At 43.8% G+C, this 23,856-nt stretch overlaps 2 protein-coding genes across 18 annotated transcripts in view; one reads left to right on the plus strand and one right to left on the minus strand.

Annotated features, from left to right (window-relative positions):
- ptpn13 (protein tyrosine phosphatase non-receptor type 13) overlaps positions 1-7,334 on the minus strand; it is a 52,561-nt gene extending 45,227 nt beyond the window's left edge. For all 10 annotated transcript variants that reach the window (XM_062555107.1, XM_062555103.1, XM_062555112.1 and 7 more), the window contains exons 1-2: positions 6,968-7,334; positions 457-576 (exon numbers count right to left, since the gene is read on the minus strand). In XM_062555107.1, coding sequence (XP_062411091.1) covers positions 457-571 — 115 coding nt within the window. In that variant the 5' untranslated portion in view covers positions 572-576; positions 6,968-7,334. The remainder of the gene's footprint in view (positions 1-456; positions 577-6,967) is intronic.
- Positions 7,335-15,007: 7,673 nt separating this feature from the next.
- The window catches only part of mapk10 (mitogen-activated protein kinase 10), a 51,281-nt gene continuing 42,432 nt past the window's right edge, over positions 15,008-23,856 (plus strand). For all 8 annotated transcript variants that reach the window (XM_062554345.1, XM_062554346.1, XM_062554342.1 and 5 more), the window contains exon 1: positions 15,008-15,240. Coding sequence is in view for 6 of the 8 variants with exons in the window: in XM_062554342.1 (XP_062410326.1) it covers positions 15,238-15,240 (3 nt within the window). In the remaining 2 variants the exon portion in view is untranslated. The remainder of the gene's footprint in view (positions 15,241-23,856) is intronic.

Raw genomic sequence — 23,856 nt, forward strand, 5'->3', positions numbered from 1 at the left:
ATTTTGTTGGTATATTTAGTAGAACACTGAGGTGAAATCAAATATCTTGTACTGAGCACAGGCTTGCTGTAATCTGCTGACGGTGCAGCATTTCTCAGAGACGGGAGTACATTAACATTCACTTGACGTTCCAAAAACATTTCATCTGGATCTAGAGCAAAGCAAAGCAAAGCAAAGCAAAACTCAGCCTGGCAGAATTCTTAACACTCCCCCTATGCACCAACCAATTGAAAAATCCTTGGGGCTATTTGCTCAAACTGCTGCAATCAAACTGTATTGCTGCCTCCTTCATACTGATTCATTGTTGTCTGTGTGCTGTGTGAGAGGCTGTGAGAGGCTGTGAGAGGCTGTGAGAGGCTGTGCTCCCTGTGCGCTGCTAGATGCTGTTGGGTGTGTTGTGTCGAGGGCCATGAGAGAGACGGTGGCACGCTCGCTCCTGCTCCTGCTCCTCCTCACCTCTGCGCAGCAGCTCGTGGAGGCTCTCGGCGCTCTGGCTGAGCAGGGCCCACACCTCCTCCTCCTCCAGTGGGCCTCCTCGCACCTCCAGCGCCTCCGCCAGGGACACGTGCATCCTCCCTACACCAACACACAAACACAAACACGCCTGTTAGAGCATAACCACACACACAAGGGTATAGAGGCAACAACAGGCACGCAACACTGCAGCAGAATTATTTCTATGACTTATGTTAAACATATGACACTAGGTATTTTTTATCCAAGGTACATTTTTCATTAATGCATTTAAACTGTTTCCACAAAAAAGTCTAGCAAATTGCAATAAGCTGTGGACTGTACTCATAGATCAAACAGATTTGTGTTATTAGTCAATGGCATTACATCAGTGTAGTGTTGGGCAATAATGGAAATATCCTGACACCACTATTTGGGAGCTCTTGCCAAACGAGAAGGAGTTTATTGAGATAACAAAAGATATGAGGCTGCAACTGGTTGTCAGTAGTGATGCCCATGACATTAAACATACTGCCTCATAGGATTTCATCAAAAAGTGTTTCTAAACGGGCCAATACCAGAGGAATTATCACCAATTACCAGCTCCCAGTGTAAATCAGATCACATCATGGTCAAGTTACATAATCTGCCCTAATACCAACGACTGTATGACTACATACATAGTCACAGGAGATGGAATGTGACAGACATATGTACCGAAATGTAGGCAATGTTTTAGCGAAATTACCACCTGAAAAACAGATTCAACATCAAAGGGCATTACAGAAGCACCACTTTGTTCTCAAAAGCATGTTGATACATGCAGTGATTCAAGGGAAAGGATTACGTCTGACGACCTTGTACCACACTTATACTCCTGAAAACAATGTCAACAAGAACAATCCCACCATTCAAATGATCCCAGCCAATGAACCCTATAATAACTCCTCAACAAACACAACAGTAAATACAGTTTGCTTGAGACGGAGGAGGATAGGATTGAAAAAGAAAAAATGTCAACAAGAACAATCCCACCTTTCACCAGATACCATTCAAATGATCCCAGCCAATGAACCCTATAATAACTCCTCAACAAACACAACAGTAAATACAGTTTGCTTGAGACGGAGGAGGATAGGATTGAAAAAGAAAAAAGAAAGGGTAGTGATTTAATAGCGAGAGAGGAAGACACTCTGGCAGTCCTTTGTAATGCGTGAGAGAATACTCCAGTCAGATGTTTGTTCCTACTCTCCTGGGCCATGCCAGCCTGCAGCAGTCTTCTGCAGAGAGCCAAGTCACATGTAGGAGCTAAGCAGCAGGCTAAGACCACTGGACACGGGGAACGTGCACGCACACACACACACACACACACACACACACACACACACACTACACGTTCACATGCATGCACACATCCTGTGTGTGTCTGCAAGTGTGTGGGGCTTTCACAAACAAAGGCCATACCTTAAGGGGAAGCAATAAAAAACACAAAGCACAATTTGGATCTTTCAAGTGATGGTATCAATTACGAGAAGTTTCTTCCTTTATCCCTGCTGGAGTCAAAGAGTTTTCCAGCACAGATATAAAAGGTTCAAGGAGAAGGCTTAAGTCTCAAAAGTTTCATAAAAGTGGGATAATTTATTGTGGTTTCTGGCACCTGACAAGTCAGCATGCTGCGCAGTCAGCAGGCAGCTCTCGAGCATTTGTCAGGACTCCTCCTCCAATTATGCTCCCTATGCAAGGCCATTAGCACAGAAGCATGAGGCTGGTAGCCTTGTTGACTTTATAGATAACAAGAATATCATACAGACACATAAACCATCTTTACAATTTGCCAGTGTATTAGACAGACATAGTGTCTGAACATTTGATTCCTACTTTTCTATGCTCTCCCACGCACAGCGACACACATTCCAACCAATGCACCGAGCACCTTGCCGTGAAATGCCCTCCTCATTATATCACAAAATCTCTCTGTCACACCCCAGCTGCTCGGACAAAGACTCTAAAACCCTGGAAATCCCAGTGTGGCATGGCGCAGCCCTGTAGTATAGGAAGCCCTGCATTTGGGGGATTAAATCTGACTAGGCAAAAACTGTGGCTACCTAAACATTTGTGTGCGCGTCTCGTTTCAATTGAACTGTGGAGTCAGACCCTCTACGGGGGGGTAGGGTGTTACTATGCTGAGGGGGGATCAGCAGTATGTGCGTGAGTTTCAGCCTCTCCACAGGCTTTAACACTGATGTGCCATTTCTGAGTTTAAGATTCAATCCATCATTTTTGTGGTTCAGAAAATATAAAACAGAGAGGAGGGGGGGAAAAAATCTCGCAATTTGGATGGTGAGCCGGGGCCAGTGTGGTTAAGAAGCATTGATCAGTGGCCAAGTGCTGAGAGAGGCTTTGGTCCCATTTCACAGCAGAAAATGAGAATACCAGCTAAATCCAGCTGAACAGAGCAACCCATCCAGATTATAAAATAATAGTACATCCAGAATGACTCGCATCGTAATTTTATTACATCCAATTGCTTCATTGACGGCCACTAATGCGACGGCACAGAGCCATGTCCTTGAAATGGCCCGGTGAATCAAAGCGGAGATGGGCCCACATCTATATTCAGGAATGTGCATTGAGGAGCGGCCATGGCCCAGGGAGCAGCAGGCCTGATGGAGGGGTGGATGGGGCGGGGGTAGCTCCTACACCATCAGCCCGCGCTCTTACCCACCGGGATGGGGCGAGTCGGTGGGCTAGTGTGGGGAAGACCTCTCGGATGATTGTTTCTACGACACCGCCCCCCCTCCCCCCTGCCCTCCCCTTGTTATTTCAACAGAGCCCAACACTGGAATGCTTTTTATCCCCACAGAGGCTTCTGCAGAGGGCAGTCCCATTCCCATTGGTACATCGCAGAGCCTGATAATGAGGTGGGGGGACTTAGAGGGAGCAGCACACAGCAGGCAGACAACCCCCACCCCAAATACACACACACACACACACACACACAGCCAGCCAGCCAGCCAGCCACCCACTTTACACACTGACACACACACACACACACACACACACACACACGAGGGGTTTGTTTCCAAGGTATTCCCATACAACATACAAGGCCAAAACACAAACAAAGAAGCTGGTCAGGTCTTTGCTGTATTTTTTTCTCTCCTTGTCACAGGGTGCTTTGAGGCAAGGGTTTTAAAAAGCATAATCTGTAAAGCGTGATTGGACTCCAGGCTTTGGGCAGAGGTATGTTGTGGTTTCTGGTGAAGGGAAAGTGCTTTGAGTGACAGCTGAGGAAGCCGAACACCCCCTTTTAAAAAAGGTTCCTGGAAGACTGAAAAGTGCTCAAGAGTTATTGGTAATGGACTACATGTTTAGCTTGATGCTTTGCTCCATCTTCAAAGCAGTGCAGGCTTTCTCAGTATGTCCCATGGACCCTGCTGCTTTGACACAAGGTCTCATCGCTGTAGAGCGTTCCAATCTCCCTCACGTCTTTGACATTCATGGCCTCAACGGGTCTCTTGCAAAAGTCAAAACAAGCTATTGTTTCAAAGCTGCTAGACACAAACATCTCAAACAAAAAAATGCAATTTGTCTGAGTGCTCAGCTTGAGGCTGCGTCTGGTAAAATCATCTATAAGCAGCAGAATGCCAAGCTGAGGTGGAAATCTCTCTGGGGAAAGTCAGGCCAGGAAATGTGAAATGGCAGCACACTCATCCTGAACTTCTTTCCCAGAATTGCAAGCAAACTATCAATTGGACCCCACGACACATGGATGCTAAAGTGGTGCATGGGAACATAAGGAACTGATTATGTGAGAGTAGTATCACATCAAGCAAAGGCAGTCATATTTCAGTTATGTAATGCCCTTTCCAGTCAGTGTAAACAGTTTTGCTATGTGTGTTTCTAATAAGCAATTCCTGTCACTTACATGTACTTTGTAATGCAAATGACGTGGCATTATTGCAGGGAAATGAGGAAGTCAACTGCATTCCACATACCAGATAATGAAGCAATTTGGGCAAGACCAAGAAGCCGGACCAACAACAACAGTGTGCCAACTGTACACAGTAATATTCCACTTGCTTTCATTAACCATCACTTGCATGCAGGAACAAAACCTTGAGAGCTTCCTGTTACATTGAATCAGTGACTGGAAGGGGGAGTGAGGAAGAGAAGACACTTCAGGGAAGACTTTCTCATGCGGTCTCTGGCTCCTGGGTGTGTGTTTATCAGTGCCAATTCCTCGCCAGGTCTATGCTCCCTCCCCTCTCTCCTCTCTGAGCTCTTGCCCAAACCCTCATTGGCTTAAGCTCACCCGCCCATTCCTGCTAATCACCCAGTTGCCATGAGGACCGTGACATGCAGTGCATGGTCTTGCTAAACCACTCATTTTTTCCCTCACTGATTGAACCCACCCTGCCCAAACACACACACGAGCACACACACACACACACGTGAACGCGCGCACACGCACACACACACACACACACACACACACCTCTACCCAAACCCCACTTTACCCTAGTGGTGCGATCATCAGCCTTCAGACAAGGCCAAGATTCCTGCGCCCCAATCTCCAATGTTTTTAACTTTCCTATTACCTTTCAGATATATTGAAGCACACTGCTACCTACCTAGCCTGGAAGCCAGCAGAATTAACTCTGGCCACAAAATTTGAGTTCAGGAAATGCTGAATAGAATTGGACTGGCTACGCCAGGCTAACTGCTACACCTGGTGCCTTTATGCTACACCTGATGTCAAAATAAGATTGATTGTGTTCTCCAAACCGTGACATTGCATACATTTCTATTAGACAACAGGTTGGTCTTGGAGCTGAGGTCAGAGCTCATATAGATCTCCTAAGCTTTATGACTCAACCTGTGAAAAATGATGTGTTTGTCAGGTTAACATAGCCTACAACATATCTGTGTAAGTCTCTTCTTCAACAACAGAAAAACACTGCAGAGTCTGTAAACTCAAAACGTGGGATTGCACACCACTGCACTACACAGATCAGCAGTGGATTTGGCCATCTATCTCCATCTGTAGTTCAACACAAGTTCTCACATGATGTTGGCCATGGACTAGTTTCACTGTAATAAATAAATCTCATTACCATAAAATTCATGCATCACTGTAGTTGATAATTCAGCTGCTGCCTCCTAGAATAGCACAGCCTCTTCCAGTCCTGCAGACTACTAGGTTCCCAGGACCAGGACCACACTCTGGCACTCTGGCAGGCACACACATTTTCTACCTAAGAGTTTCCAGAGGTGAGACCAAAACGCACAGGAGTACCTCTGAACAATGGGCCTGTTTGAGAACACCTATGTGGACTGGAGGAGACTAATATACGGTCTGGCGGACCTGAGATGAGCTCAAATGGCATGTGTTTGAGATCTCTAGATCAACAAGCATGAGTGATTCATCTGATTCTTCCAGCATAAATATTGTAGGTGAGTGTAGGGTCAACTTCATTGGACAGTGAAGGGTCAGCTGTTTTCATAAGGCCACTGTAAGCCTAGCATACACCACAGCATGTGTCTTTCTATGTGCGTTTCAACTCTCCATTATTCATCCTCTGGCCCATGCTTAAAAACAAGACTGACCAATTTGATTTCAAGCAGCAACATCATAGGTCATCTAATCCATCTCACAACACATACTTCTGTATGAGAATAGAGTCCACTTGAAATGCAGAATATTTTTGAATGCACAAACCTATCGGAGACTTATTGTTTATTCTAAAATGCAGAATGTTCAAGAGGGTAGTACTGTAGTTGGTCATGTTGGTATGCACTGACCCCTGGTTCTCTTAGCAGTATGTCTGCAGAAGCTTGGAACCAATGTCAATCTCAAGATGGTCTGCACTTGGCCAGAATACACTTCTTAGCATAGAGAATCAGACGTCTTAGCCTACTGGGATACACAAGTTTTCATGTTGAGGGAAAAGATACACAAACTCTCAACAAATCCCAGTAATTCACTACACCACAAGAACAAACTGATGGTCAGTCAAATTCCTTTTACGCACAGTGCAGGTAAACTACGAAGAGTAAAAACGCTGGACACGTTACACTTTACATCTCGTGGTCTGGAGACGACCAAAACAGCCACACATTAAAATGTAGTCTGCGCCACGAATTCAAGTTGCGCAGCTGCATATTTTGTTCTCCCCCACCGATACCTTCTTCTCAAACTGTTGCAGAGGCTCGCGTCCTACTACATTCACTGGCATTCCTTCTTAGTCCGTATTGCGCATCACTTGCTTTTGTTGCAGCTCAAAGTGTCTCTTATTTCAAACAAAGTCTAAACTGGGAATCACTTCTCTTGCACTTTAACAGGGCAGTTTTTTTCGGTCTGTGTTGAGAACTTTTCCAAAACGATATCAAACTACACGCAGAGAAACGAAGCTAGCCGCCACTCTTCTAGCCAAAGTTATAATAGAACCCTGCTTGAAACAGACGCTACCCTTCCCAGACTGTTTGTTTACAATATACTAGGCGAACTTACCTGGAAGTTATGAAAACTAAGCTTCCACAAGGTACAGGCTGGTGCTCCAACTAGAAAAGTGCCAACAGGCAAGTAGGTACGGCATCACATCCACAATGAAACATCTTAAAACAGGAGGGCAGGATTGTCGAAATGGCAACAGGTTTATTTCGCAAGCGCTACTCGGCCATTCGGTTTTCCATCACTTCCAAATTATGCAAACTCCGCGGGAATCCAGGTAACTAAAACAAGAATAAAGTAGGCTTACACAGTAATTCTAACGCCGTAAAAACCGATTCGTATTAAACCTGTGAGAGAACGATTTCTGTGTCTCTCATTTGACGAACAGTAACCATTATCCTCCGAAATGCACTCTCTCCTGTCTGTTCGCCCGGGCTGACTGGGAGTAACCAGACACCTTTCTACCGCCGCTCATTGGCTCAGTGCTGCCTAGCAGGAACCGTCACATAAGCAACAAGAGGCGTCACTATAGAAACCCTCTACTGGGAGGAAAATACCACGAAAAGTTGTTATAGTTAGGTATAGGCCTCTATGGTTTTGCGGAGATTACAGTGTTCCGGTCTGCGCAGTGGCGCACAGGCTGTTCTCAAGCCGGTTGATTACTTTTAGTCCAACAATATATCAACTATGTATCAACAGTCTCTCCAAATAGCATGCAGGTTCTTTCTCAAAATTAATATTGCACAATAACTGAGTCTCACTCTCCCCCTTCAGGACATTTTTATGTAATATGTGAGGAGCAGAATGGGGATGTAAAGTGTACTTTTAAGCAGGGTTGAGGATTCGCAGTGATTTTTGGCATCTACAAGGTAATACTAGTTGTCTAGGGAGGGCCACCTCTAAGGTAAGAGAAAAATGGGGTAGGCCTATTCTTTTATTTTTGGCCCATCCAGACTAAATCCTGAGGCATGTGAACCTTCCAAGAACTCAACTCAATATTTCAGGATAAATGCAACACTAAAGTTAAATTAGTTAACACGATATTCTCCCAGGGCAAGCTTAAGGAAACAGAGGACCTGCAATAAAGCAGTGTGTCCACACCGATTACATGACTAACAGGGGAAAAATGAAGTTTCACACCACAAATAGCAGGGTACAGAGGAACAAAATGTCACCCTCAGCTTGCTGTTGAGCTCCAGCCTCAACGGTTTCGCTCTCAGAAACATAATCCAGAGCCCCAGAATGCTCGCTATTTTAAAACACAGACCACAAAATTTTTTTGCTTTAGGCCTCAGAATGAAAAAGGGAGGAGGGGGAGAGGAGGCAACCAGTAAATGTGAACTCGACTTCACCAGCGGTCAAAGTTCTTCACCAAGGGTGAGCGCAGCACTAGTAAGACAACAATAACTCTGTCATTATTTGTGCACTTCAACCCACACAATGTCTTCCGTTTACAGCTTTAGTTTACAGCTCTCTTTATCTCTTGCTAGGTGTACGCACGCAGGTCTGTATAATGCACAAGGAGTTGGAGAGATGAGAGAGAAGTTCTCCCTTGTGGTTGTGTATCAAACCTCAGGCCTTTTGTAGAGCCGCTTGCACAAGCTCCACATGAAAAGCACATGTATCTGAAGGTGTCTACTGCAGTCAAGCGGCCCTGCCTCAGCAGTGGGGTGGAAGCCCCTGGGGGTCGGGGCGGCACACACTCGGCCACGAGCCAAGGTCAGTAAAACCTCCACAGGGATGCCGGAAGGAAGAGGGGAGAAGGAGAAGGGGAGGGGGAGGAGGAGGCCTGTCTAGATTGGTGGGTTTGGTAATTGCTGGCTTTGGCTTTGCAAATGTGCTTCCTACTGCACTTTTGTAGCAGCTCAGAGGGGGAGAGCAGGGGAAAATGCATGAAAATGGATTCCCAAAAAAGGTAGCTGAAAGAGTGTATCAGCGGAAGACCTGCAATGGAATAACTATGGCACGTCTGTATTTGGCCTGTTGTAAGCTGCTGAACAGGCCTTTACTGTTCTTGCTCCATTTTGCTCTCTCAGCGAAAATAAAAATCTCAACAAAGTTTAATCTCGTGGACCTTTCCACCACCAGCTGCACACATTGCTCTGACCACAAGCTTCACAGGCCACAGCCAGTTTTACTGACAAATGTTGAGGATAGGATACATTTCTAATAGCCATGTTATGAAAATGGTCTTCCACAAATATCTAATGTGTATATTTTAGTCCCATATGTGTTATGCTTAAAAGTCCCTCCACTAGCAGAAAATCCGTAACATTAAATGAGTTCACACATATCATTTTAATATGCCATAGCCTACGGTTTTGAACATTGTGTTGGGTACTTATATGGGAACATATTCTAATCACTCAATGCCTCTTGCGTGAACCCCAAACTACATTACATACTATGCTGTTCCATGTTTTGTCTATTTTCAATAAAACAAAGAACAAAGTAAGGACAACTACATTAGTCACTGCCAATTACTGCGAATCAGATATGATTACTTGAGGTTGTCAAATGCACATGACCACAGTATCTGTCCTCAATATCAGTTTCCCTTGATTTTTTAAGAACTCCTTTTTCAGGAAGTTGTTCTGCCTCAAGTACTTCCTTCCCTTGGCTGCTTTGCTGACATTTCTGATGCACTTTCCTCCCTCTAGTGGGCTGGGTATGTCATGACAATGTTAAAGCTGCTTCTTTGTGGGGCAGAGATTGTAGTGAATGTTCATGTATTTTCTTGGAATGGAATGAATATGAATAATTAAAAATAGCAGAGGCCATTACAGTGGAAAATACGTAAAAACAGAATGACCTATTTTACTCTGTTGTCAGGGATGCAGGGAGTTTTATCTCCATTTATTGGTCCTATTGTTTGTTGTTTGTTTTTTTCTTTTTTATTAAGTTAAGTCAAAACCGTTCCTGAACAACAGACATTGTCTTAAGTGTCAGCTATAAGTACATCACCAGACAAAAATGTTGTCAGTTCCTATTGTAAAGGTAAAGAGTTTTGCATAACATCATTTGTGAATACTGTACAGTATGACTCACTGCTCACAAAAATGAAAAAAAAAAAATGATGGACAAGGATGCTGTGTCATGGTGCCTTGCAGTGAGGCATTGTGCATATTAGGGTGGAGTGGAGGTAGGACATTTTCAAACCCCACCTGACCCCATTACCCCGGCAAGATGGTAATGTTAAAATATTGTTTCGCATTTTGGTTCCACGTTACATTTCCTTTCTCAATCTGCTGAATCTCTGAATTTCTCCTTCTTTACATCTTTACTCAAACTGGGCTTGGCCCCTTAGTTCCAGTGAAATTAACTCTGAATTCTGAGATTTTAGACCATTCCATGCTCCCAACTTTGTGGGAACAGTTTGGGGATGGCCACTTCCTGTTCCAACATGACTGTGCATCAGTGCAAAAAGCAAGGTCCATAAAGACATGGATAACAGAGTTCGGTGTGGATGAACTTGACTGGGCTACACAGAGTCCTGACCTCAACCCAATAGAACACCTTTGGGATGAATGAGAGTGGAGACTGAGAGCCAGTCTCCTCGTCCAACATCAGGTTGTGACCTGAGAAATACGCCTCTGGAAGAATCCCATGAACACACCCCTTAACCTTGTGGAAAGCATTCCCAGAAGAGTTGAAGCTGTTATAGCTGCAAAGGGTCATATTAAACTCTGGATTAAGAATGGGCTGTCACTGAGGCTAAGGCAAGTGACCCAATACTTTTGGCAATATAGTGTAGGATAATATAGGACCTTGTTTCAACTCAGATGTGATATTCTATAGGGGAACAGTATTGGCACATACCCCAGTAAAAGGGGTGTAGTGACATGTTAGCAAATGCAATTATATAGGCATTAATTAACACAATCAATTGTGTCCACAATTGAACTTTTAACAACAGTCTCTAAACAAACTGGGCTTTTAAGTTGGAGAATTACATTTTAAGTTGAAGTTTTGAGAACTGAAATCCTATATCCTTGTTGGATGTACAATTTCAGTATGGGACTTTTTAAATCATGTTTAATTTTTTAGTTTCATGATGCACCAAATGTGATAGTTCTGGCCTGCAGGCAGGTCATTTTTAGCCTGGCTCCGCCTGTCTACGTACTTCCGCTAAATTTCTTTTCCCTACAGTACTCCGTCTGGAATAGCTTGATTCACCCTTGTTTACTCCGGCAAGAGCACCTCCGACCAATCAGGGAACAGAGGGCATTCCTGGGAGTGATTACATTTAAGTTGCAGGCCTATCGGTGTGTCCCCTGTGGTTAACATACGTCATTGCCAAATGTTAGTGATTGGACTCTAATGATTTCAAACTTCAGACAAGCATCCCAGGTCCTTCCCTGAAAAGACAGTGCCTTATCATGCACCCGGTGTGACGTGGCACAAGTCTTCTTCATATTGCACACCCAGTCAGTGATGAATTTTTCTTTTTATTAAAGCAACACTAAAGCACTTTTACTCTGTCGCACACACGCTATTTGTTTATCCAGCAGATAACAGACAAGGTAGAATATGTTGCATGATTTTATGAAAGTATGATGTATTGCAACATCGAAGCAAGTCAAATTTGTAGTTTCTGATGTCTCATTTAATCGAACTACAGATACACTACCCCACCTCGTAAAGTTACATAGTGCGGTTATAGCCGATAAAGGGCCGCGAAGTGAAAGCAGAAGTGCCGTTCACCCTGTTACGAGTTGATGAACCGCTGAAATGATTTTGGAAACATTATTTTAAGGTACGACAAACTCTTTAGTGTTGCTTTAACCTTGGGCCAGGGGTGTGGCAATTGACAACATCAGGTGTGGTCTGGTGCATGATCCAATAATCGCTATCTTACACTCTCTAAAAATCATTCCACCACTGACCACGAAAAACCTGATCTATAGCGAAAGGTGCTTATAAAGCACAGCTGAAGACTCAAACATGAGATGTAAGTTCAAATACTAGGCAATTGCAGAGTGCATGTACTGTAGGCTATGCTCTGCTAGTCACACAGAGATTTTAGTAAAGCAAACCTATAGTGGAAGCATAGTGCAAGCATTCTTTCAGATGTGTTGATTCATTGTTAAAATACCGACAGCTGTTTGATGTTGCTCTTAAAGGGAATGCCAGATGTGTTCTGCCCAAAACACACCGATGACTGATTAAGAAACATAAAAATAACCTTTTTGCGCCTAGCGCCCAGACAGTGTTTGATCACAAAATAAGCCCATTAAATTAGCGAAGATGAATTGGACACACCTTTTATAGCACCTTTGACCAGACATTTCAAATCGCCAAGATAGGGCCCTAATCTGGATGGCAACATATGTCACCTCCGTCATAGATGCTGTCTTTTGAGCGGTTCTCTAATGACAAGTTGGATGGTCCGGAGGATGTGGAGCCCATGATTCTCAAAAAGACTGACAAATTTTGATTAGTCTAACGACAAGACCATTTCCCATTTCACCTCTGTCCATGAGCTCCAGTCCAGATAGGATGGCAGCATATCTGGATCATGTCTAAATATTGTTTCTTCTTTGTGTGGTAGAGTTCTAACAGAGTATAGAGTTCTCATAGACAATGATTGTCAGATTTCAGAGTCAATAATGTTTTTTTTCCTACAGGAACAGGTCTGTTTATGATGCATAGCCATCTTAGGCCCTGAAGATCACAGGCAAGCTATTCCTTTTCAGCCATGTCCTGTGCATACAAAGATTTATCTGGAGTCTCTGAATATTTTAATTGTATTATGTACCATACATGATGACATTGAAATATTCTTAAACAGTGCCCTCCATAATTATTGGCACTGTTGGCAACGTTGACTAGAAACAGGTATAACATACTTTTTTGATGATTTGTTGTAGACCCACAATGAAAACAATGAGGAAACATTTATAGGGGTGCAAATAATTATTGGCACGGCTCGAAAATCTCATACAAAATGTAACAGAAGCCTTTTCCTATTTATATTCAACTTATTTAAATTAATCAGAGTGCCTGCGTGAACTTTCAGAAGTAGTTCATGACTTTCTTTTTCAAAGAGGTATGAAAATAAAGAGGCACTAAAGAATGCACTAAATTTAAATAAAAGGAAAATGTGTTGCCATTTGTAAGTCGGGGAATGGCTATAAACAACTATAGGTAATTGGTTGAAAATGGCCATAACTACAAAACAATAATTAAAAGGTTCTTATCAACTGAAAATTTGACAAATATGCTTGGACAAAGACCCCTATATTGCCCCACGCACAGTATGGAAGATTGTAAGAGAGGCAAACAATTACATAAGACCATTTTCTATTTCACCTCTGTCCATGAGCTGGAAAGTTACAGAAAAATATATCATCTTGTGGTCACCAAGTCCCCCCAGAAATCCTCAAAACTGACCTCACTGCTAATAGATTTTTTTATAGAGCATGCCAGGTAAAGCCTTTTTTGTCATTTAATAACAAATGTAAATGGCAGGAGTTACTGAATGCTACAGTGATTTTGTCTGGAATTGTGGTCTATTGTCAGATGAAATGAAAATTGCGCTCTTTGGCAAGAAATACTTTAGGTGGGTTTGACGTACATAGAAGAATGACTATACTTAAAGAACCCCATGTTTAATGAGAATTATGGTGGAGGTGGATATTTTAGGGCTATTTTTATTCCCAAGGGCCTTGGAAACCTTATTAAGAACTGTATCATGAACCCCAAGAAATCTGTCAATCTGCCAAGGCGCTAAAAGTGGATGATGATCGGAGCATTCATCATTCAGAACCAAAGCAAGCGTCCCGATCAAAACAAAAATAGTTTATTGAACACAAAATCAAGCTTCTGCCATTGCCATCTCAATCCCCTGATCTAAACTCCATAGGAAAACAGTGGGGGTGAGTCAAAGAGCATAATGCACGAGTGTGGACCTAGAATCTGGACAATCTGGGGGACTTTGTAAAAGATTTTTCTTAAATCCCTTGTTATTCTCCAACTTTATGGGGTATTGTATTGATAAGTATTGTAAGCTTTTTTCATTGGCAAATAGATAGATAGGTAGCTAGAGAGATAACTCATTAATATCTGATGAGGACCTATGGTGTCACAGCAGCAATTCATAATATCAAGATATCACACAATCACACATAAGTAAAAAATAAATAGAGTTTAGGATGTTATGTTTCTGTGCAACTGAATAAGAGTAACGCCTTGCCTCTCAGAATATCATTCTCCTCTCCCTGCACATAGGGGAGTCACTGTACATTACTATAGCGGCCCTTATTACACATTGAAACAGCCTCCAGCTGAAAACGCTGTATGACCAGTAGTTCACGCAACAGATGAGGTGCTGTCTAGGCCTATAATACTAATCAGTTTTTGCAACATCCCTCTCTCAACAACCAACTCTATGGGCTCCAGTGTAGCTCACTTTCAGAGCCCTTGTTGGCTCTCGTTGGTCTTGTCAGCCCAGTCAGCTTGTTCAGTTTCTTAGTGTAATTGGTTCTGATGGCCTACTGCTGCCCTAAGAGATCGCTGCAAAGAAAGTTGCACTTGAAACAACATCCTGAGTGTGCCAACTCAATGTTTGACATATCACATCAAAACATGTAGGTATAGGGGCAACATACCATTCATAAGCAACTGGTCTGAGGCAGAATGATTAAAAAAAAAAAAAAAAATAGCCCACATCATCAGTGACACTCAGGTGCCTTCATGTCACCTCTCCATGGCTGTGATTGCCCAGCGTTTACAGTAAAGGCATCTCGAAATACGGTATCACAGCCTACAGGGCATAGCCAGAGTAGGCTATCTTTCGGAAGACAAGAAGGATGGAGAGAGGCGGGCACGTCCATCTCTGTTCCTCCCACCTCCCACAAGCACGCCGGTCATGTGCGCGTAAGCGCGACTCTTTACTGGCTAGAACGCGGATGGTGGAAGATTACAGCTCTCTCTCTCTCTCTCTCTCTCTCTCTCTCTCTCTCTCTCTCTCTCTCTCTCTCTCTCTCTCTCTCTCTCTCTCACAAGAGACTGCTGTGGGCTTTGACGTCACGTGTGCTCCTTTCTGTTGCTACAGCAACCCATTTCCCTAAGCCCTTTTTCCACCTCTCCTCTGCTCGGCTCCACAATGGTACAGCCAGCATCTCCCCGCACAATGGTTGTAAGGCGGTGAGCGAAGAGTGATTCAGCATCGCAGTCTCCGCTTCAGACCTCTTTTAATTAGTCGGTGCTTCCTTGTTTTTTTCCGTTGTAAAGTCAAATTACGCCTCACTGAGGTCTGCAAATGTCGGTCGTCGGGATGTTTTGAACAGGACTGTCACCGGATTGGGATTGTGGTCAGCTGGCACGGAATGGTAGGTTCGTTGTGTGATGTTGATGCGGGAACCTGCTGAAGGGTGGGGTGATGCATATTGATCGCTGCGAAGGTTAATGAAGTCGACCGATGGCCACGGCAGTATGGTAAAGAACAGCTAGAATAATAAGTGTGTTGTGACGGCCATGGACCCCAAATACATATTTGTTCCAAAGCAGCAAGTATGAAGCAACATTTCTGTGATTTGGGATGGCTGTATGTCCTGGCGACTCAAATCTCACTGAACATCGGCCACTCTTGTTTTCGGCTCTTGTCCCTGCACCCAAATTTCATAACAAATGGTCATAGCCAAATTGGGCCACTAGAATGTATTAAGACAGCAGTTTGCTATTATGAACATTCAATTCCATATCAGGCTGAGGGAAATTTAGACTTGTCGATAAGTACGGAGTAGGCTATATTTTGGTAAATAATGCAGACGTAGGTTGTATTTTTTTGTTGTTTTTGCGCATCTAATTTGGGTCAGAAGCTTCAATGAGATGTTCTTTTAAGGATGACACTGGAACGTAGACTATCTTATCCAGGTTTTGGTCATATGAGTTTGCACATTCATGATGCTACTAAATCCTGTTTTTCATGTATTTATTGTGTTTCTGTGCGGTACTTTTGGATGCTCTGTCACATAGGCAGTAACCATAAATGCAAAATATTTCTCGAATAGCATTGTTTAGTGTGCAGTTGCAGGCTAATGCCATTCAATGTGTTTACTATGTTGTATAACTATAAGAAGCAGTGGGCCAGGTGATGCGTCTCTCTGAGTGCAAGCTGGCTGAGGCTGTTATTGTTATATAGCCTCAAAATATGCAGGGGAAGCTGTGGCCTACCTACTGTAACCTACAAGATGATAACCCACATGGATTAGTTGACTTTGGACGATTTAAGATCACCCCTCAAAAGCGTTTCCAGCATTTTAGCCTGTAATGATTTTGAATTCATTCTCATGCAATTGAAGAGGCTACTTTAAGAGTAGGTGCTTTATAGTAAAGTAAGTGCCTTGTATTTTACAGTTTCTTATCATAAACGTTTAGACCCACTTGTGAATAATGTGCCATTTTTTTGTATAATTTTAGATATGTTTTGAGTGCCTTTAATATATATATATATATATATATATATATATATATATATATATATATATATATATATATATATAGCCTATACCTGAAAGGGCATTGATATTAAGGCTATTGCTTGCTACAGCTTTATTGCTATAAACCATGTTTAAAGAACGTACAGGGCAGACAACACTAAAATCGGGAGAATATTGGCATACCACTGCAGAGTCATTTGCTATCCCCACGAGTGTAGAGAGACAATGTGAAAGTTAACGGTGGTGGTAAATGTAGGTCAGAAGGTCTTGTAATGTTGTGTGTGTGAATCTAGTTTGCAGAAAAGAACCTCTGTCATGTTTGAGTAATAAGCCTAGCTCTCTTCCTGTCTGAAAGGGAAAGATTATACATGACGTTTTAAGAATGGGACTTGGTCTTCCTCATCTACTTACAGTAAATGTAGGTGTGCCTAAAGGCTATGGAGTTTACGTTTATCTTACTCAACAACATACTGGAGCAACCTTACTCTTGGATTAAAATGTGGCTGGACCATGATTGGTGTGAAAGGTTTGCATTCAGAATCAGCTGCAGGCAGCAGGCCTATATGTTACAAATCTGGAATTCTTGGTTTTAGCTGCAGCTGTCTGGCCTGTCTTGGGCCAGGATTCTCAGGAGTCTCACGGGAGGTAATTGGCCATTTCCCTTCACTAGAGATGGTTGGATTACCAAATCACAATAAACTCTCAAATCCTATATGTGGCACCAGAAATTGTAACTGGGAGAATACAGTTGATTCCCACCTAGGAACGGGTGAGTGCTGGTCATTAATAGAAAATAATGGACTGAGGTTCTGAAATCACAAAACTATAAATCAAGCACATTGATATACACAGACTACAGGTCATAATTCTGCTGTTTATGTAGTTGTATTAATTAAAATGGCATTGAATGTGTCCAGCCACAGAAGTCCTTTGTAGCCCATTTGATAAGGATCATTTGGCTTCCTTGGGAGATTATTTTCATTGGCTACATCTGCACATAAGCTTTCTCTGAAGTGGCACCATAGGGCCTATATCTAGTAGTTGCTTGCATGGAACTAGATGTCAGCCTGTAGTTTTTAGACCAGTATGCTGCTCACAGTTCTTCTAAGCTTGTTATGCAATATACTTGTTTGTATATCAGTTGGAAAGATGCTGTAATAGCCTTGGTAAAGCTAGCATAGCAGATTACACTGTGAAAAGTCTTTTTGGACAGCACGCCCAGTTAAATTTTGCTTGCTAATCATTAGGCCTACTGTTCCTGCTCATAAGTTGCAAAGCTACAGTAATAGCTATTCACATAAAGTAGGCCTGTAATGTCCTTTCACCTGAAGCTGTTTTTGGTGTTTGGTAGCAGTGTCTTGGTCATTGTATAGGCTCTAATTATTATTTGGCTCTGGATTCTTGTAATTGTGTTAGTGATTGGACAGTTCTTGAATGCTTTACTGTGTGTGTGTGTGTGTGTGTGTGTGTGTGTGTGTGTGTGTGTGTGTGTGTGTGTGTGTGCGTGTGTGTGCGCGTGTGTCTGTGTGTGTGTGTGTGTGTGTGTGTGTGTGTGTGTGTGTGTGTGTGTGTGTGTGTGTGCGTGTGTGCGTGTGTGTGTGTGCGTATGATAAACTTGAGGTGTCCAGTGTGACGCCCACCATTTCATCCTGATCCACTCCAGGCTATGGTGGACAGACAAGGTGTGATGCCTGGGTGAAAGGGTGATGAATGATGAAAGTCCGAAGTGCTCAGGTCAGCAAAGTGTGGAGAACTCTCTAAGCATAGTTATAAAATCTTCTATAGAGGGGATATGTATTTTCCCAGTATTAAATAACTACCTTGATAATGGAATCCTTTTGGATTGTTTTGCTAAATGTGCATAATCAGTGGCCACTGAAATGTAATGAAGCTGTGCTTCATGAATCACACTAATGATGACAGTAATAGCCCTTTCATGTGAAAATGGAAATTAAATTTGTAACTTTTGGATGATTTGAAGTCATTTGGCTTTATTGCGCCCATATGGCAAACACTGTGGCTGTGTTTGATCACAAATATCAGCTATCAGTATGCCTCTCTGTGTCCCATACAGCAATACTTATTGGACCCCCTCAAGCATGAATCTGTTAGGGGGTTTTGGTGCCACCACAGACGCCTGTCCCTCTCCATATGATGCTTCATATCATTTTCTGCAGCGCGGACGCTGCACTCATTATGGGAGAGTAATTATGTGGCTAGGGAGTGGTTGGAGCCTGAGGCACTAAGCACAGCACTGCCATCCAAGCATGGCTATCTCCACTGGGCTGTGTTGGGTTATATCACTCAGTGTAACGCTCACTGTCACTTCTCGCAGCAGATCTCAGAGCTGGGGCCAGCTCCTCAGCTAAAACGAGATCCATTGCGCTCCTGTAGTCCAGTTAGTTTAATTAGATAGCCTCGCTGTTTGACATCTCTCCAGGAGCCCGCTGGAACACTAGCTCTGCTCATCAATGACCAACTCCCATTGTTTCCCCCCCGTCTATTTTCTATTATCGGACCTGTCTAGAGTTGCTCTGACCTCCGCCTCTGTCTTTTACTCACTCCCTGGTTGCAGAATAAGGGCTCTTTCTGACTGTAGCCACTGATTAATTAATAATACAACTAGATCATATAATTAGACAAGCCAAGTGAATCTGGCATATTCTCTGTTTTTTTTGGTGGTGACTTAGTAGCTTAGTAAAAAGAATCTTGCTTACCTTTCTGTTTCAAAGCTATCTTTGAAGTGATTGTGATTGTTTATCTCAGAGGAAGTGGTGCAGCTAATCTTTAGCTGGTTATTATTCTAACCCTGGAAACAGTCCGTGGACCATTCAGGGTGTTATATAAATGGATTTTAAGTATGGTGTTTGTGTGTGTGTGTGTGTGACGCCCCAGCTCTACTGTGCTGGGTTCGCCTCTTTCTCCCTTTGCTGGCTGGGGTTGTACAACATGTTCTGTTCCTGTCTTCCTGTAGGGGGAGCTGTGGAGGTCCTACTGGACTAATTGGTGTTCTAATCAGAGCTCTGATTTAAGGCAGCGTTCTCCACTTGGTTCCCTCTCTGGCACAGCACGCACGAACTCGCTCTAGGCAGAGCTGATAGCAACTTTGCTATTTACCTTTCTACACTACATATCCACATGCTGATCTACACTACATTTTGCTTTTGCCTTCCACATACTGACATTGCAAATATCTTAGTTAATAAATATACTTTTGTTTAAATATACTTTGGTGTGGTCTCCCCCCTTCATGTCGTGCTCGCTACGAGCCAAGTGGACACGACATATGGGAGCTCGCCGGCGATTTTGAACCGGATATTTTTGAAAATAGTCTACATCTAATTCCCACTATTGGCAGCGTAGTGCGGGTGAGTAGGGCTATACGTAATTTGGGCCTACCTGTGTTGGGCCGAAAGTTTAGAGGGGAGAGACTCACAGTATTTCCGGTACATAGTAGACATGTGGAATTGCGTGTGTAGTTGCGTGTAGTGTAGCGCAGAGCTTCAATTCCAACCTTATTGTTTAGTGAAGTGTATTGCGACTTTCGTAGCAGGATAACGTCTTTTGGAGCGGTCCCTGTCTTAGAGCGTTTTGCGCTGGGGATTAGGCTGCAGTGTCACTGGTGTCCGGACCGAGGACATCGCCGTGGAGAAACGACTGAATTGGCCTAGGTCGGGACAGTACGACTCCAGCGGTATGGGTGAGTAAAGAGCTCGGTTCTTGGACACAGTGTGAAAATAGGTTAAGATATTGGGGGGCAAATGTTTAGATGCGGGGAAGCTCCGTGATTTATTTGTCCTGTTGCAAGAGCTGTATTCACTTCACATTTAGTTTATTTGGTTGGATAATCTGGAAGGCAGATCTTTAGTTTGAAATGGGGGCTTTGGTTATGTTTGCATATTCGAAGTGTTGAGTAGTGCTATAAGTTATGAGCGCGTTGGATGATTTCTTGGGCGCTCCGTCTGAGAGTTTGTTGGTAGCTTTGACAAAGGATCAATTGCTTGAGGTTGCGCACCATTACGTATTTGAGGTGACTCTGCCAAAATCTGCAAAAAAAACAGGAGTTAGTGGATTTTATTCGTGGACAGTTGAAAGATAAACAAGTGTTGCCTGGGGGTACACCATTAGACACTAGCAACACAGGACCGTCATTTCCAATAGTCACGGACACCAGTATGTCGTCTCCAGATAGGCCTAGTGGATTGACGTTTGAGCAGCAGAAAGCGCTGTTAGAGTTACAAATGGAACATGCAAGATTAGAGGCGAAAGAGAGAGAGAAAGAACGTTTATTGGAAATGGAGAAACTTGCACTTCAGAAGCAGGATAGGGAAATACAGAAAATACAACTCCAACTAGTATCCGAAGGTAAATATTCCCTCAGTGGCAGTGGTGGAAAGTCCGGGTTAGCTGCTATGACAAAGTTTCTTCCCAAGTTCAATGAACGTGATCCCGATGTGTTTTTTTCTCTCTTTGAACATGTTGCTTCTGATCGGGAGTGGGACGACGCAGATAAAACCTTGCTTTTGCAAACAGTGTTGGTTGGGAAGGCGCAGGAGGCGTTTGTTGCATTGTCCGAGGCAGAGAGGAAAAAATATCAGAGTGTCAAAGATGCAGTTTTAAAATGTTATGAGTTAATACCAGAGGCATACAGACAACGTTTCCGTAATTGGAGAAAGGGTGATCGACAGACGCATGCTGACGTAGCCAGGGAACTCGATAATTTCTTCCATCGCTGGCGTACGGCTGAGGGCATTAGTACTTACGATAAATTGTGTGATTTGGTGGTTCTAGAGCAATTTAAAAACATCTTGCCAGAACGAATTGTAACATACATAAACGAGCATGATGTTAAGACAGCCGCACAGGCTGCTGTCCTGGCGGATGGCTTCGTTTTAACGCACAAATCATCTGTAAATCATCTGCGAGAGCATCCACCGCGACAGGAGTTTAGTCGTAGGGAACATCGCCCTGGTCGTTTTAACGCAGGTCCTTTGTGGAGGCCTGATCCCACTCGAAACAGGGGGAGGGATACGGAGGCCGAGAACAAGTGTCACTATTGTATGGAGGGGGGCCATTGGAAAAAAGAATGTCCACTGTTGAGCGCCCGCAATAAGGGGAAAGCGGGGCTTGGCAAATCTGCGGGCTGCGCTTCCAGTGTTCCTGCCATTAGATCGGAGGTAGCTCAGCTTACAGCGTCGGATCGTGAGCAGTCAAGTAAACCAGTAGAGAATTTAGACTTGGAGTACACTCCGTTTATCACACAGGGTTCTGTCTCTCTGATTGGGGACGCTCATAGGGTCCCGGTTAGAATTCTGCGGGATACGGGGGCTTCCGAGTCATTTATTAGTGAGTCTGTTTTGCCTTTCTCATTAGCTTCTAACACAGGAAATGTTGTTTTAATTCGTGGAATTGGTCTTCAGCCATTTCCAGTCCCATTGCATAGGATTAATTTGTTATCAGGGTTTTGGAATGGGGATGTGACCATTGCCGTGCGTCCGTCTCTGCCCATAGATGGTGTCGATATCATTTTGGGTAATAACTTGGGTGGGGGCTGTGTGTGGCCAGAAGGGTCACCACCTCCTCCTGTAGTTAGGGCAGAGGGAAAACCATCTGAGCCTGATGAGAGTCTACAAGATTTCCCAGAGGTGTTCACTGCCTGCGCGGTGACTCGTGCGAGGAGTCGCGCCCAGTCAGTGAAGCCGTCTGATGTGTCTGAGACTAAAGTTGCATTGTTTGTTCCGGATTTACCAGCACCATTGTCTCGCAGTGAAATTGTTGATGCACAAAGAAATGACATGGGCCTTCGAAAGTATTTTGATTTTGCTTCAGATGATGTTAGCGTGGAGAGTAACTATTGTGTCCAGGATGGATTATTGCTTCGAAGGTGGTCACCTTTTGCAAACCCGGAGGTGGCAGATCCGGTGTTGCAGGTGGTGGTGCCTGAGAAATATCGTGATCTAGTGCTGAAAACCGCACACGGGGACATAACGGGGCATTTTGGGGTAAAGAAAACATACAGTCATTTATTACAACACTTTTATTGGCCGCGGATGAAACGGGATGTTGCTGGGTTTATTAAGGCGTGTCATATTTGCCAAATTGCGGGTAAACCCAATGTTTCTATTAAACCCGCGCCACTACATCCCATCCCGTCAGTAGGTGTTCCATTCGAGCACCTGATAGTTGACTGTGTAGGTCCTTTGCCTGCATCGAAATCTGGCTGTTTGTATTTGTTTACGATAATGTGTCAGGCTACGCGCTACCCGGCTGCGTATGCATTAAGGAGTATAACGACCAAGTCAATCGTGAAGTCCTTGTCACAGTTTATATCCATCTTTGGAATACCAAAAGTGATTCAAAGTGACCGAGGTTCGAATTTTACTTCTAAGTCGTTTTCTGAGGCGTTAAAGCAGTTGCGCATCCAGCACAATTTAAGCAGCGCGTATCATGCACAGAGCCAGGGGGCTCTGGAGCGATTTCACGCCACTTTGAAATCTTTGTTGCGGGCGTACTGCGTGGAAATGAAAAGAGACTGGGAAGAGGGCTTGCCTTGGCTATTACTGGCGGCAAGAGGGGTCGTGCAGGAAAGTACGGGTTTCAGCCCAAACGAGTTAATTTTCGCTCACAAGGTGCGTTCGTCTTTGTCTGTGCTAAGCAGTGATTTGGATAATGTGGAGCCACCGGAAAGCTTGGCTGTTTATACAAATGGGTTTCGCCGCAAATTGTTCTTGGCTTGGAAATTAGCGAGTGAGAATTTAACCGAAGCGCAACAGAAAATGAAAAAACATTACGATCGCAAGGCGGAGGTTAGAGTGTTTGTCCCAGGTGATCAAGTGGTAGCTTTGCTGCCCATACCAGGCTCTCCTTTTGGAGCAAAGTACTCCGGGCCTTATTCTGTTGTGCGGCAGGTTTCGGATCTCAATTATTTGGTGGCTACTCCTGAGCGTAGGAGATCGACTCAACTGTGTCACATCAATCTGCTCAAGCCTTATTATTCTCCAACATCTCTGCTGGATGGTGACAAGGCTGAGGTGAAACCTGTGGGGTTAGCGGTTGGGGAGGCAGTGGACACATCTCAGGTGGGAGCTGAAGATGGTGTTCAGGGGCCAGACGACGCAATCCTACAGGGGCGCTTAAACAATACAGAGACGCTGGCTAAGTTGGATAGCCTGCTGGGTCATTTGGAGGGGGGACAACGTGAGCAGCTAAAATGTTTAATTTTTGAGTTTTCTTCTTTATTTTCAGACACGCCAACCTGCACTAGTCTAATAGAGCACGACATTGATGTCGGAGACGCACAGCCCGTGCGGCAGAGGTTTTATCGGGTTGCGCCGGATAAACAGAGAAGTTTAGAGGCCAGCGTCCAGTACCTTCTGGAAAATGGGTTGGCTAAGCCGTCGTATTCAAGCTGGGCGTCGCCATGTTTACTTGTAAAAAAACCGGATAACACCTTCAGGTTTTGTACTGACTACCGAAAAGTAAACATGGTGACTAAGCCAGATTCCT

The sequence above is a fragment of the Sardina pilchardus genome, chromosome 14, assembly GCF_963854185.1.
Source record: "Sardina pilchardus chromosome 14, fSarPil1.1, whole genome shotgun sequence".
Taxonomy (NCBI): domain Eukaryota; kingdom Metazoa; phylum Chordata; class Actinopteri; order Clupeiformes; family Clupeidae; genus Sardina; species Sardina pilchardus.